Raw genomic sequence first — 15699 nt, forward strand, 5'->3', positions numbered from 1 at the left:
TAATCCAGTTCAGTTTTAAATATGGAGGAGTACACATTTTTCAAACTTTTCTTCATGGACAATATTTGAATTTGTTTACTCATCTATATCTGCTAGCAGTTATGTTGCTTAATTGTTTACTTCTGCTTCAGTTGCAGCAATATCAGTACTACAGTGCAGGGCTACTCTCCACACATGATCCCTACTATGAGCAACAGCGCCATCTCCTAGGGCCCAAGAAAAAGAAGTTCAAAGATGAAAAAAAATTAAAAGGTGAGGTAACCACCCTGTGTTACTAACTGGAGTTTGTGTGATTAGACTTGTCATATTGTATTTCCACTTACTAATAAACATTAATCTTCAATACCACTGATGGTAGGTAGGTAGGCAATATAACATTTTCTAGAAAGAGCCCAAGACATAGGCTGTGGCTTATCCGCTCCCCCCAGAGAGAGTTGATAGGAAAACTGGGATTAGAAATTTGGAGTTCCTGCTTCCTAGTCTTGGTCTCTGACAACTAGACTATGCCTGTCTCTGTCACTCTAGAGCTAATCACCCTACAACCTATTTCATTACTCAATAATGTTTTGGAATCAACAGATATCATTGCATACTGTGGTTCTGGTACTCGGTTTTCTGGCAAATATAGCAAATGCTTGAAAAGCACAAGAAGTTGCCACATACCTGGATAGTTCTCCTTATAAGTATGATCCTTCCAAACAAGGAATTATGGGGACTGAGACCACAGTCTGGAAAGTGGAGGGATGTGTTAGGAAACTGCTGTCTGGGGTGAATTAAAATAGATCTACTTCTGACAACTCTCAGCTAAAGTTTCTCAGATGCATGTTTTTCAGGAAACACAGTTTCCTTTCTTGACTGAGCTGACAGCAGCTAGAAATCTGGGCGGAAACAGGAAGAGAAGGTTATGAATTATCAATGCAAAGTGGATTCTGCCTAGTGCAAGTACTGAAAGCCTGATCTATGTTCAAGAAGGTTATTTTGGCCTTCCTTCCTTCCTTCCTTATCCTCCTGCACATCCTTCTAGCTACATATGTTTTTCTCTCAGAAACTTACAGTGTACTTGGCTTTGCAGAATCTCTGCAGCTTACTTGTTAATTATCCGATCCTAGTGTCTGTTAGTTTCCTCTGAACACATGGTATCTGTACTAAATATAACTAGACATCTCTTTCAAATGACCAACAGCTTGGTTTGAGACTTATACTGAATGCTGATCTTGTTTTGTTTTTTTTTTAAATGTCTGTGACTAGAGCTTCACTCAAGGGCAGAAAAACATACCAGCTTCCAAGTATTTTAACTGTACAGGCATGTTTCCCTGGGGAGAGGAGTATCGAGTTCTCATCACCTTGCAATATCAGATTTTTCCTGTCTAATGGCTAAGTAATGAAAAGGTAGCTAGTGTTATGTATGGGTGGGCCCAAAATGGGATGAACATAAAGTTACTCCTGGACCAGTTCCGTTTTTGCTGGTCCCGTTTGTTGTTAGATATAAAGTGGCTAGGAAAGCAGGGCAAGGGAGGACATAGGAGTTGATGTGGAGGATCACAAATGACAGGAAAAGAAACTGATCTTGTGCCAATTGTTCCCATGCAGCCAAGTTGAAAAAGGTGAAAAAAAAGAGGAGACGGGATGAAGAACTCTCCTCAGAAGAGTCACCAAGACGCCACCATCACCAGACCAAAGTTTTTGCTAAGTTTTCTCATGATGCACCACCACCAGGGTCCAAGAAGAAGCACTTGACCATCGAACAACTGAATGCCCGCCGACGGAAAGTGTGGCTTAGCATTGTCAAAAAGGAGCTACCAAAGGTGAGCTTGGCCAATGGCATTGAATGGGGGATGCCAAGGCAGAGAAGGTTTGAGGAATCAGGAAGTCAGAATGCAGTCTGAGAGCTTTCTGTGGATCACCAGATATCACAATAATATTCCATACTCCATCTGTTGCTATGTTGGTGAGTGAGGTGCTCTTCCAACTTCTGTTTTTTTTTTAAAGTTTTCATTTAATTTTAAGTAGATATATAATCACTGCAAAGAGGAGGGGGAGCATTCCACAGAAACAAAGAAAAGGCTAGAGAAGAGGAGAATGGAGACAAAGGCAGAAGTGTAGGAGAGGAGGGAGCGATCGATGGGTTGTTCAGAAAATAACGTGTGAAGCAAGGCTTCTCTCTGAACTGGCTTAGCTGCTGCTCAACAGTTAAAGAAAAAATGAGTCATCATACAAAGAGCACTCAATCACACTACCTTTACAGTGAAGAAAAATTATTTAAAGTAGTATTCAATAGAACACTGGTTGAAGGGTCTTTTAGAGAACCTTGTACAACTTGTATTGAAGTGTGCTTGCTTAACAAAACTAACCGGCCAGGGCCAAATGGAGACTTTTATAGTTAAAAATTTTTTTCAGGGAGTCTTGTTTTATACTTATACTTTTTTAGTATTTTGTAATAACACACTAATTGATCTAAACTTTGTAGCAACTGCAACTCAGGTGAGATTGGGGAGATAAAGAGGGACAATTTTAGCCATAATGTGCAGAGAGAACTGTGCCTGCTTCTTCAAGTATGTGTCTGAGTGGATCTCACTGTGCAAGATTGGAGTCTTTTGAATAGCAATGTCCGTTGGGGCCGTTCATGAGCCCTGTGCCTCCTTGTGTTCCATATGAAGGCTGGGGTGGCTATGACCTTCCCTCAGTTCCCTTGCCGATAGCAGCAAGACAGAATCTGGTGAGCTCCAAGTAAGTCTTCAAAAACTGTTCAGAACTCTTCTGATCCACCTGACTTACGACTGCTCTGCACAATATTTACTCATCTGTACTGAGTACAGATGGTGAGACCCAGTCTGTATAAGCCCTTCACCCCTTTACAGAGCCCCTCAGCATGGCAAGTTTGAAATCTGGGGGCTCAAGCCTGTCCTTTCTCTGATAGACTAATTCTGTTCTAAGACAGCCACAATGGGTGCCTCTTGTTTGGGAGAATCCCAAGCATATGCTTGGTGTACCTGTTGATTTGTGCATTCTTATAAAAAATATGGGATGTGTGGTTGAAATTCCATCACTTGGATCCTTCAGATCGTGAAGAGATGGGCAGAGTCTTGGTATCAGACAAGCCAGCTTCCTCCAGGACCCCATCTAGGACACATGTGACACCATCGCTGAGAAGGAGGCACTGAGAGAAGACCTGGAACTGGTCTAGGCACTGAAGGAGTCTCCACTGGCACTACAGACACCTCTGGTACTGAAGTCCAGCACTGAAACAGACTGCTCCAAACATGAGGGCAAAGACCCTAGCTTGGAAGTCAGTGACTTTGCACAAAGACAGACCACTAAAACCTCAGGAGAGGGAACCACCAAACCCTGTTTGGCATTGAGAAGGCACCACTCCAATTCTAGCAGTGCACCTTTCAGTGTCGAAACCTACAGCTGAACCAGGGTTGTGTGAAGTACACTGGAAGAACTAGGATCGTCCGAGGCATTCACCAGTACCAGTGCAGAGCCTGGTATCTTGGCGCTATATACCTTGGTGTCACCCCTAAAGGATACTTATTCCACCTCTCCATCACCGGGGCATATGTTCTCATCTCAGTTGAGCCAGAGGACCTTCTCCTCTGAGATCCTTGTGACATTATTGAACAACTAGCTGGTTCTCCCTACCGGGCTCAGCTGCCGTCTTGTCAGGAGTGGCATTGGACTACTCAATACCAGATAAGACAGCCATACCCATATGTAGTATAGTATTCCACTGTGGCCGTATTGGGCTTACTGAGGTCCACTTTCATATGCCTCTTAAAGCAGGTTTCCAACTCATTTCAGGAAAAGGAAAAGATTGCTCTTCCGAGTAGTATCCCTGGCCAGACCACTGGTGACACCTGGAAAGAACTAGGAAGAACCAGATGTGGGGGCAGAGCAACACCAGTGTCCTGTCTCACCACCTAAGGACCTCTCAATTTCATCATGCAATGAAGCAGTGTCTTTGGCATGGATACTGGCACCCAGATGACTTCAGTTCATTCCAGAGCTGCTTAGGAGAGTCACAGAGACTCTGGGAAATATAGGCACCTGTCATACCGGAGAAATCTCCTAAATTGTTTGATATTTTGACACCTTCTGGTCCAGCCAGAATCACGTTCCCCATAAATGAAGGGCTGCATGACCCTTCTAAAGCCCTGTGGCAAAAATTGGCCATGATAACAGCTATTGTAAAGTGAATAGAGAAGCAGTACCAGGTCCCTCAAAAAGGGTTTGTGTAATTTACACCCATCCTACTCCTAGCTGCTTAATAGTCTTGATGATAAAGGAAAAATCAAAATTGAACAAGAGTGCTCCCAAAGGCAAGGATCAAAAAGGCTTAATCTATTGGAGAGGAAATCTTACTCCTCTGCCTCCCTGCAACTGCAAGTGGCAAATTGCCAGGCCCTCCTGGCCAAATAAGAATCTTTTTGATGTGGAATAGAGTAATGCCTTTCCTGTCTAAGATCCTGTCCGACAACAGGGAAGAGCTCAGAGTAATAATCAAGGAGGGCCAATTGGTGGCCAAGATCATTCTCCAGATTGCAGTGGACGCTCTGACACCATGGTAGATCTATGGCCACAGTGGTGACAATGCACAGAACATTGTGTCTTCAGGGGGCAGGGATCCCTAGGGAAGTACAGCCCAAGACTGAGGACCTGCCTTTTGAAGGCATGGAATTATTTAACGAGTGAATGGACAGTGCTCTACACTCATTAAGACTTTAAAGCCATCTTGCTCTCCCTAAGGATTTACACCCTAACATCAGACTGCAAACTGTAGTGCCCTTAACCCCAGTTGAGGCAAAAGGTCTTAACCATTCCAGACATCCTGAGTATCTTGCCAGAAAAAGCCTCGTCCTGCAGAGATAGTCAGCCTTCCTTTTCCTTGGCAAGGCACCCCTCTCGTACCATACGTCAACAAATTTGACAAGGCTTTTGAGAGCCCATCAGATCCAGTCCTGAAATCATGACCTTCAGAAGCCGTCTAACTTCATTCATGCCGTAACATCGGACAGACAGATACTAGAGATCATCACCCTTGGCTACCCCATCCAGTTCCATTCTTTGCTCCTTTCCCATCCCTCTTTAGGGACCCTTGTTACAAGCGGAAGTGGTTTTGTTACTTCATCTAGGAACCATAGAGGAAGTGCCCACCAGTTTTCTGGGGAAGAGGCTTCTTTTTCTGGTATTTTCTTATCCTGAAGAAGAAAGGAGGCAGGGTCTATCCTAGACCTAGAAGACTTAGATACATATGCCATCTCGGGCTCAGGATGGTAACTTTTTGCCTCCGTCATTCCATCTCTTGAAGCTCAGGACTGGTTTGTGGCTCTCAGCTTGCATAAGTCTGAATAACTATCCATCTGGCCCACAGGAAGTACCTAATCACAGTAGAATCCAACCATTACCAGTACAGGGTGCTGTCCTTTGGCTCTCCAGCACTAAGAATTTTCACAAAATGCCTGGCAGGGGTGGCAGCACATTTAAGGAGAAAGGGTATCCATGACTTCTCATACCTGGACGACTGGCTGATCAGAGGCAAGTCACAGCAGGAGCAACAGCCTAGAGTACGACCTTTCCCTGTTTTCCCAGCTAGGATACCTTCTGAACTGCAAGAAATCTTTTCTTACACCATCACAGATGATAGAATTCATAGGAGTTTTGATCAACTCATGATCGGCAAGAGCTTATCTCCCAGAAGACAGGTTTTGGTCTCTCCAGTCAATGACAAACAACCTAAAATCAAATCCAACAATGACGGTGCATGCATATCTGGAGCTGCTAGGCCATATATTGGCATGTGATGCTACTAGATGTAACTGTCTGTCCTTGCAAATGTGGAAGAGTTCAGTGTACTTGCTATCCAATATCATATGAACAAGAGTCACTGTCCTGCCTCAAGTTGAGCAAGAACGCACTTTGTGGCTGGACCCAAAGAGTGTATCAAAAGGGGTACCATTCTTTGCCCTCTTCCCAACAATGACACTTCTCACACATGCCTCAAAGACAGGTTGGGGTGCCCAACTAAATCATCTGCAGAGGCAGAGGACCTGGTCTCAGGATGCCTGAAACTATACATGAAATAGTAAGCAAGGAGTCTATCGTGAAAAGAGGGTTAGTGGGACAGCTGAATTGTACTGTTTTTTAAGTTTGTTTTACATGTTTCCTTTAACCGTTGCAATACATGAGTGTGCCTCCAGTTGCCAGGATGAAAGCCATTCTAATACTTCTGAGGAAGGCAGAAATCCCCATAATGTTTATGATTATATAATTGAAGACTGTATTGTAATGCAGTTATATAGTGCTTTAAGTTTGTGTGTGTATGGTGTTTAAAAAATGGATAATTACCTTATAAAACATTATCAAACCATAATCCCTTAATTAATGGGCATATGAAATTTTGTCTTGTTTTAGGCATACAAGCAAAAAGCTTCAGCACGCAATCTTTTTCTAACCAACAGCAAAAAGGTAAGGGTGGTTAAGCTTTATGTTTTCATATTATATCTTGTGCAAAAAAAATTTGCATGTTCCTGTTGTCTCTTCTTAAGTCATTGGCATATCTTTAAGTCATTGCTAATATAGCAATTATGGTAGCACATAATTTGTTGTTTTCATTACAGATCCTCTTCCTCTCTCTCCAGTTTTTAACTTATCCATTTATAAGTAGGAATATGACTATTTGCTGTTGGTGATTTCAGTCCAGCTCTTTGGGCTTGATCCAAGGGTCATTGAAGTAAATTGAAAGCTCCCATTGACTTTGGTGGGCTTTTGATCAGGACCCGGGTGAGCAGATGTTCACATCACCAACAATTATAGGTAGTCTCTCCGGATTGGAATTGGATCACTTTTGCGGGGTCGTATTGGGAATATTGTACTTGCACAGCCACTGTCAATTCTACATCCATCCTTTAGATGGAGATCTTCACACTCCAGGTCTGTCTGTGTGCTGTGTTCCATAAGCAATAGATGCACTTTAAAAAAATAAAACATGGATTTTTGGAGATTTGGATCTGTTTTATTTTTGGTGGTAAGAGCTACTTTGAGAATTTTTAGTTCGCTGTTCTTTGAGACAATAAACTGACTCCATTATAGATCACTTTATTGACTTTTTTTTTAACTAAGGTCTGATCCTGCACATAGTTATTCACATGCTTAACTTTACTACTGTGAGTAATCCCATTGAAATTGATGGAGCTACTCGTGGTAGTAAAGTTAAGCATGTGCATAAATGTGTGTAGGATCAGAGCCTAACAATTGAGCAGATTTCTGTATAGGTGATTCCAAAACAAATTTATTAATAAATATTCTTAAATCTTTTGGCTCAGCAGATGAGAAGTGCCCCTGTTTGTAGTACGGAAAGTTATTTTTAAAGAGCATTTGATGATCGCTTTCTCAGCATGTGCAGTAAAATTTTTCTCTGAGATTATGAGGTGCACATCTAAGGAAGTGCGAAGCTAACTTAATTAGCTAGTGAGAAGTGTAGTGAAATATATTGCTGTGAATCAGTAGGAACAACTAGAGATGGGGGAAGGACTCCCACTGACTTTATAAAGTGTGAATAGATTGAGGGAGGGGTTTCTGGGTACATTTATAAGATATTCGGGAGAGGTGGCATCTCCTGTGCATTTTAGGAGCTTTACAACAGGCAGGTTCTTTCCAGCATGCTTACTAAAGTACATGGGACAGGGTGTTCTGGTGGTATGTGGATGAGTAGTTAGAGATTACAATATTTACAGCAGCTGTTGTCTACCATTTGCCAGCCTGCAGAGCTGCAAAGCTCTGGAGAGTGAAGCTGTGCTCTGTTTTCTTCAAAACACACAGCCATACCCACATACCAATTAATAGAAATTAAGGCTTCAGGACTGAGCTCTCAAAAGTCAGGAAATGCCAAAGGTAAGGTAAGGTTGCACATACATCCTTAACTCTGCCCCGTGTGTGTGTGTGTGTGTGTATATAAATATGCATGCGCACTAAAATACAGCATTTAATTACCTATTTGTGCGCACAATTCTCAAATAATGCAGAACAACAACATATACTTTTTCTGTAACCTTAGATATATAGTATTAAGAAGCTACATGTGTCATTTTGTGATACTAGATAGACACTCCATTGAAGACTTTATATGAAAAATACACAGTAAGCATTATTTACAGAACACACTACAGACTTAGTGTACTACATAGAGTAATTTTGTAAAATATCTGCTACGTGTAGGCCCACCTACATGTGTAGCTAAATTAGCTTTATACTTGATTGCCTTATCCCTTGACTTGAACCAAAGGAAGACTTTGCTGCTAGTTGAAAAGAAAATGTGTCCTACATGTTATTAAAATACATACATTAGGAAAAAAAGAACTTAACACACTGTCTAAGCCAGCAGAGATTTACAGGACCATGATGACAAGGAAGTTAGCATAATAGAATGAAAAAATACAATATGGTACACATTTATTTAAAGTTGTAGGAATAATTGTGTGATAATATACTGTATAAATTATAAATAGTATGTGATCATGTAATTAAAGACTATCATAATGCATATCTAAAGCAGGTGTAGGCATGGACAGCAGAGGAGTTAAAAAGCCAATGGCCACTTTACACTAACACACTATTGCTACCATTGGTGCAGCCTCACTCTTGGTAACAGTGAGAGACGTAAAGTGTGGTGCGGGCAAGGTCTATGTAACTTGCCCACAGTTATGCAAGAAGTGTGTGGCAGAGCTATTGTTCAAAATCAGATCTCCTGAGTCCCATTCCAGTGCCTTAGCCAGAAACCACCATCCCCTTTGAGTGCTTAACCATTCAACCTTGACGTTTTTAATGTTGGGCTTTGTAAGGAATGTTTTGTTTGATAATATATCTGTGGAGCCTTATGGAAGCTCTTTTCTTCTCTTGTACCCCACTCCCACCCCAAAATAAATAAATAAATAAAAGCTTTATAAATAAGCACAGCATCAGAGGTTTTTGGAGAGTCAGCCTTGGTTGTAGGAATTTACAGCCTTGCAACACCTAAATGTTGCCTTTTGGTGATGGTGATTTTAAATCTTTTTTTCTCTGTCCCTGAACCCTACCTCTTCACCCCAGCTGGCCCATCAGTGCATGAGGGAAGTGCGTCGAGCTGCTATCCAGGCCCAGAAGAACTGCAAGGAGACTCTACCACGGGCACGTCGCCTCACCAAGGAAATGCTTCTCTACTGGAAGAAGTATGAGAAGGTGGAAAAAGAACACCGCAAACGAGCTGAGAAGGAGGCTTTGGAGCAGCGCAAACTGGATGAGGAGATGAGAGAGGTAGGGCCAAAACACAGACTGCTGAAAATTAATCTGGCAAGAGCTAGAGCATGGAGCTGAAGAGACAGGAACAAGCACAATAGTCAGGGTCTTTAAACCTTGACAATCAAATTTACCAACTGTTCTTCCTTTCAATGATCTTCCAGAGATTTTCTTCCACTGTATCTTAAAAGGATTTACCAGAATCCTCTGACAAATTAGCTATAGCCAGAACCTTCAAATTGCAAGAATTACAGTTACAGATCATAATGTTAGATAAAGAGGGTGTGACTAGTGAGATGTAATGTGTCTGACTTGCACATAGTGCTCAGTGCTCTCTATTTCTAGAGGATGATCTTTTAGTGATTGTAACTCTGATTCTTCCCCAAGTTCAGAAATCAGGCTATTTTTCAATTCACTGGTGTGTTAGGCTTATTTTATCTTAAGTTATGTATAGAGCATAATAAAACATATGGAATTTATCTTCAGAACACGTAAGAGCAATCGAGGACCCAATTGATAATTGTTCTGTGGTCTCTTTGTCTTTGTGATGCCAGTGCAAAGGGTTCACAAAGCAATCAGATGACCTGCTCAGGGAGTACCCCAGGAGCAGTTCAGCGATGAATTCAGGCAAAATTAGCTATTTTACTGGAGTTTTGTGAGGATTTATGTTCTCTTCATCCTTACTTGCAGGTGAAGGAGCCTGGGACATAAAAATAAATCAGTCTGCCCAAAATTACAAAGGAAGTCAGTGATAGAGCTGGAATTAGAACTCTGGAGTTCCTGATTCCCAGTCATGTGTTCAGATCAAATCATGCCTTTATTTATAGTGTATTCTGCATCCATCCCATCTCCCAAGCATTTTGTGAAGCCTTTCTGCTGTTTTTCATTAATACGCTAGCTTTACCACAGCAGTTGTATAGCCAGATCTAAAAAAAGGAATTTATACAACAGAATCTTGTTGAACACTGAGCATTCCGCCTCATTCCTAACTTCTCTCCCTGGTGCTGTTTTAGCTGAAGATGCATTTTGTTTGTTAGCTCCATCATTATTCTCTCTTGTGAGTGAGTGAATGGTGAAACAGTTACCACAGAGTTAATTACTGTGACTTAAACATGTATGAAAACTTTTAGTTGGACATGCAGTTTTTCAGCCACCTGGACACTCCTACCTAATTTTTACATTGCAAAGAAAATTGCTAAGCTGCTTTTCCCCAGGTCTTGGTGTTCCTGGTCATAGCTTACTGTGCTAAGAGAAACTAAGCTCATAACCACTGTACATTTCAATATAGGTATTTGTATGATGAGTGTTAGTGTGCAACCAGTATTCCAGCACTCTGATACCATGGTGATGACTGCAATATAAAAATTTAGATTGTTTATATATAACAGGGTTAAAAAAGGTTGAAACTTATAACTTGCTTGCATGTCTTTGTCTTTTTCTCTTCTTTAAACATTAAACCTCATTTCATTTCCCCCTGCCCTATTTTTTTAAAAATAAATTCTCTTGTCTCAGGCTAAGAGACAGCAGCGAAAACTTAATTTCCTGATCACCCAGACCGAGTTATATGCCCATTTCATGAGTCGCAAACGAGATATTGGACATGATGGAATACAGGAAGAAATCCTGCGCAAACTGGAAGACAGCTCTACCCAAAGGCAGATTGATATTGGTGGCGGGGTGGTGGTCAACATTACCCAGGAGGATTATGGTAAGGCTAGAAACAAAATTCCAGCAGGCCATAGGAACCATTGGAGATGATGGTTACTGTATGCAGAGAGTGATACAGACCTAGGGGCTTCTGTGCTTGGAATATTATGTGAAGAAGCCCTTCTGTAAATCATTGGAATTTATCCATGTCTTAATTTGAGGTGGTACTGTAATATGGTTAACTGATGTGTTTTAATGTGGTGATATTTTTTTCAGATAGTAACTACTACAAGGCCCAGGCTCTGAAGAACGCAGAAGACGCTTACCAAATTCACCAGGCTCGGGTGTGTATTGCTTGGGTGCTTGAGATGGAAGGGGAAGTGGAGTAAATTGAAGAGCCACTAGAACCGGGATTTTCTATAGTGATCTTTCAAGTCACCTATTTTAATTATGGATGCTAAGCTTCTTCTAATTTGATTGTTGCCCTGTTCATTTGTGAATATCTGGGAAACTGGAGGGCAGAGAATTGGATGAAAATAAAGTGTATAATCAAGCTACAGGGACAGCCGTGTTATCCATTGCTTTGAAGGGGACCATATGTGTTGGCATGTGAAGGATGAGAGACCTTTTCCCAATGAATTTCTTGTATTAGTTTGCATCCTGTATCTTACCCAAATTTTCCCCTTGTTTAGACCAGGTCATTTGATGAAGATGCAAAGGAGAGTCGGGCAGCTGCTCTACGGGCTGCTAACAAGTCTGGCACTGGCTTCGGAGAGAGCTACAGCCTAGCAAACCCATCTATCCGGGCTGGAGAGGACATTCCACAGCCTACCATTTTCAATGGTAAACTGAAGGGGTACCAGCTGAAAGGCATGAATTGGCTGGCCAACCTGTATGAGCAGGTATGCTAGTCCTTCTTGCAGCCATTTACACTTCCAGGGACAAATTCAATCCTGGTGTAATTCCATGGTAGCCAGTGCAGTTATACCAGGACTACATTTGGCCCCTGGTCTCTATTCCAGATCAAAAGATCTTTTTTGAGGTGTAGAAACTCCTCAGTCTCATCCGTCATATGTATATATACTGCCTGTCTTTCTGCAGAAGAGAAGAGAATATTGTGTAGCTCCACCAAACAAGTATCCCCGACTTTTTAAAGAACTAATAAGATAAAATTGCATGTGGTATTGGCCTCTAGATTTTTCATTTGCATATTTATGCACCCTCACCAAAACTAGACAGAAAAATGGAGAGTTTATGTACATTGTTGTTCTTTAATGCCTAGCTCAGTCTGTAAACTGGAGACAGCCTTGCATTTGAACGCAAACATGCTTTAAATTAGATTGCAAATTGCAGGCGTGCTGAGGGAAAAAGTCAGGTTGGGAAATGGCTGAAGCGGTGGAAGGAAGAGATTACCGGTTCATAGAATCACTGGGGGAAGAAGATGTGGGAGGTTTCCTATGGATTATAAACAGGGCTGCCTGACTTCACTTTGGTCCCTTTGATGGCATGTGTTCTGATAGCCCTACATGTGTTATGGAAAAGTGAGGTCGAGGTATTTCCATGTGGGTTTTTTGCAGGGCATCAATGGAATTCTTGCAGATGAAATGGGTCTGGGTAAAACAGTCCAGAGTATCGCTCTGCTAGCACACCTGGCTGAGGTAAGTGGATTCTTTGTGACCTGTGTACCTGGTGGAAGACACATACTTAACGTGATTGAACTGGGTTCTAGTTGATTAATTGAATGCCTTAAGATGGATGCCTGATGGACTATTTCCTTTCAGTGTGCATTTCCTTCTAAAGATGCAACTTTAAAAAGAGAATATGCATACGGAATATGCATACTTGGCATCCAGAGATCAACTCCCTTTGATTTAAGCTGAAGTCTTTTATAAAAAGAAAGGATAAAGACCCAGGGAGAGAACATGATGCAGTTTTATCTGTCCATTGATTTGTAAGACATGAACACATCAGTAGGAGGGCAACTTGAGTTCTGCTTTTTGAAGTCATTAAGCAAGAATTCCTACTTCCCACTGCTCTTTGCAGTAAGGAACATAGTAAATCTGTCTTCTGTGCTTCTCTCTTTTGTGTGGAAGGGAAACTAGCTTCCCAGAGAGGCTGTTCTCCCCATTGTGTTGTGAGTCATGATTCTGGAAGCCCACACTGGACTTTACTCTCCCTTACTCCCTTGTGTAGGCCAGCTCATGATTGGACCCTGTGTCAGTAGGCCTAGAATTCCTTGTTCACCAACATGAATGTGCTGCTATGTGAGGAAGCTCAGGTTTCCATGCCACCTTAGATCTTTTGCTTGCCAAAGTGGCAGATGCATTGAGCCCTGGGTAAGTGGCAGTAGCAATGAGCAAATAGTAATTTTCAGAAAGTGAGAGAGCGGTCACAGTTGAATTTAGTGGTCACACATCCATTGGCTGTTTGCAGAGCAACATTGTGGATTTGAAAGGAGGCCACACTAAATGTTTAATCTGCTGAATCTAGCTGTGCATCACCCTGCTGTGTTGATAGGAAGCTTTATTATGATCTGTATACTTCCCTCTCATGAAGCCCTTGTCCTTAATTTGTCATAATGCTGCATGAAACTGTTCCTGTTTCCCTCCAGTTAATTTGTTTTTTCCTATACCAGAGAGAGAACATCTGGGGACCTTTTTTAATTATTTCACCTGCCTCTACACTCAACAACTGGCATCAGGAGTTTGCCAGATTTGTTCCTAGATTTAAGGTAACAAACATATATTCAGGAGACTATTCCTTTTGGCTTAGAAAACTAACTTCCTCACTCCCTTCAGCTCTTTGTCACATCTGGGTGATCTGATCAGCTCGACGTTTGAGAGGATGTGAGGGACATGATTCTGTGATCTTGTCCCTGACCTGCTCTTCTGGAACATTCTGTTGTTCAGAACTTGAGTTCCTATCACTTGAATTCCATTACAGACACTCCCCAGGTTACGCAAAGACCCGAGTTACACAAATCCGCACTTACGGAAAAAGTTCCGTAAACTAGAAATAGGAGTTGGTTGGGGTGGTTGTTCACCGCCCCCTTCCCGTAATGGTCAGGTATACGTTTCTGACTTACAAAAAATTTGAGTTACACAAGGCATTCTGGAACGGAACAATTGCGTAAGTTGGGGAGCCTCTGTATTTTCATTTTGGGGCAGATGTTTCTAAAAAAGCACCTTATCAGCAAAGCATTTAGATTCTGCAGTGACATATCCATGGAGATGACACAGTTATGATTGTGCCACAATGCCAGGCAAGAGAGTGATTTCTGAATCTTCTGCATTGTCTGTAGGATTAGTGGTTTGTTGTGGGTTGTTCAAAATCCGTGTCTGAGTGACAGATGGTTTAATTGTGAACTGAAACAGCTCTAAAAATTTAGAGGGAGGCAAAACTTCAGCATCGTTAAGCGAAAATAAATAAAAATTATTCAATAAACAAGGAGAGTAATGAAGCACAAATAGCTGCATATATTAAGATAAAATAAACACGTTCTTTAAACATATTGGAGGATGAAAAATATGAGAAATAAGGAACTGCCGCAAAATAAACTATTAACAGTATATCCATGGAGAATATTTGAGTCTTGCAAAAGATAAATTGGAGGAAAATGAGATTACTGATGAAGCCAAATGAGCGATCAGCATTATCCAAAAGAGCCATCATAGTGTGAATGATGGGAAATATTTAGTGTGTGTATATATATATAGAGAGAGAGCTGCAAAGAGATTCAGTAGACGCATTAAAGAGCCACAGTCGGAGTATCACTGAGTGCTAAGGAAGTATGTGAATAAAACAGATGGACAAAGCACCCAGGTAGGTATGAGTTACAGCTACAGGCAATAGAAGATTATAGATCAAATATCTGAGTCATCATCAAATATTTTTAAGTAACCAGTATCTCCAGTAGCAAGAGGCTTATTAGAAAACTATAAATGTAAGTGCAGTTCTTTATAAAAAAAAATAAGATAAAGAATAAAATGCAGGGTGTTTAGGAGTAAAGTGGTGCACCTGAGAACAAATACTTCCAAATTTAATAGTCTGAATGCCTAGTGTTAATTAATATTGTAAAGGAGGGATCTGGGAGTATTATTTGAACTACTATTTAAATTGTTGGCCCAGTGTGCAGCGGTGCTAAAAATTGTTGGCTTATATTGAGTAGCTTTTTATGCAAATCACTGATTAGGCCACATTTGCAGTATCATGTTCAGTGTGGGTCATCCTATTTGAAGAAAGACACTGCTAAAATGGAGAGTATACCACATAAGGCAGCTAAGGTGATAAAAGAAATTGAGATTCGTGTATGTGAAAAGTGTAATAAGATTATTTAGTTTTAGTCATCTCCTGGTCAATTTTTCTGAAGTAGTTAAATTAGCCAAGGGTGGTGATTCTTGAGGTGATTGGACACTTGGGTTCAACGAAGAGGGAAAATACTAGAAGAATTAAGAATTTACAAAGAGAGTGGACAGTTGGAAAGGACATCCAGCTGAGGCTAAAGACAAGTAATTTTGATGTATTTCACTGATGTCTGAATGTGAATGTGGCATATAGGTAAAGAGGTATGGATCAGTTTTATATGTGGGAAAAACTGGCTTCTTTTTCTGGCATTGTAGAAGTAATTTTAAATTGACTATTTTTGTCTTTAGATTGGCTGGGGTTTTTTTGTTTTTGTTTTTTTTTAAGATGCCATTTTCCTCATCCGTGGAACAAAACAATTTTTTAAAAAGTTAGTTTTTCAAATGTTCATAATTTTTAAAAGTTGTAAAATATACACAA

The 15699-nt window shown here is 41.0% G+C and overlaps 1 protein-coding gene across 3 annotated transcripts in view; it reads left to right on the forward strand.

Moving 5' to 3' along the window:
• The window catches only part of INO80 (INO80 complex ATPase subunit), a 131171-nt gene that overhangs the window by 38766 nt on the left and 76706 nt on the right, over positions 1 to 15699 (forward strand). For all 3 annotated transcript variants that reach the window (XM_077818869.1, XM_077818871.1, XM_077818870.1), the window contains 9 exons: positions 132 to 252; positions 1591 to 1805; positions 6412 to 6465; positions 9085 to 9288; positions 10783 to 10978; positions 11194 to 11261; positions 11610 to 11819; positions 12495 to 12575; positions 13553 to 13648. In XM_077818869.1, coding sequence (XP_077674995.1) covers positions 132 to 252; positions 1591 to 1805; positions 6412 to 6465; positions 9085 to 9288; positions 10783 to 10978; positions 11194 to 11261; positions 11610 to 11819; positions 12495 to 12575; positions 13553 to 13648 — 1245 coding nt within the window. The remainder of the gene's footprint in view (positions 1 to 131; positions 253 to 1590; positions 1806 to 6411; positions 6466 to 9084; positions 9289 to 10782; positions 10979 to 11193; positions 11262 to 11609; positions 11820 to 12494; positions 12576 to 13552; positions 13649 to 15699) is intronic.

The sequence above is a fragment of the Eretmochelys imbricata genome, chromosome 6 (genome assembly GCF_965152235.1).
Source record: "Eretmochelys imbricata isolate rEreImb1 chromosome 6, rEreImb1.hap1, whole genome shotgun sequence".
Lineage (NCBI taxonomy): Eukaryota > Metazoa > Chordata > Testudines > Cheloniidae > Eretmochelys > Eretmochelys imbricata.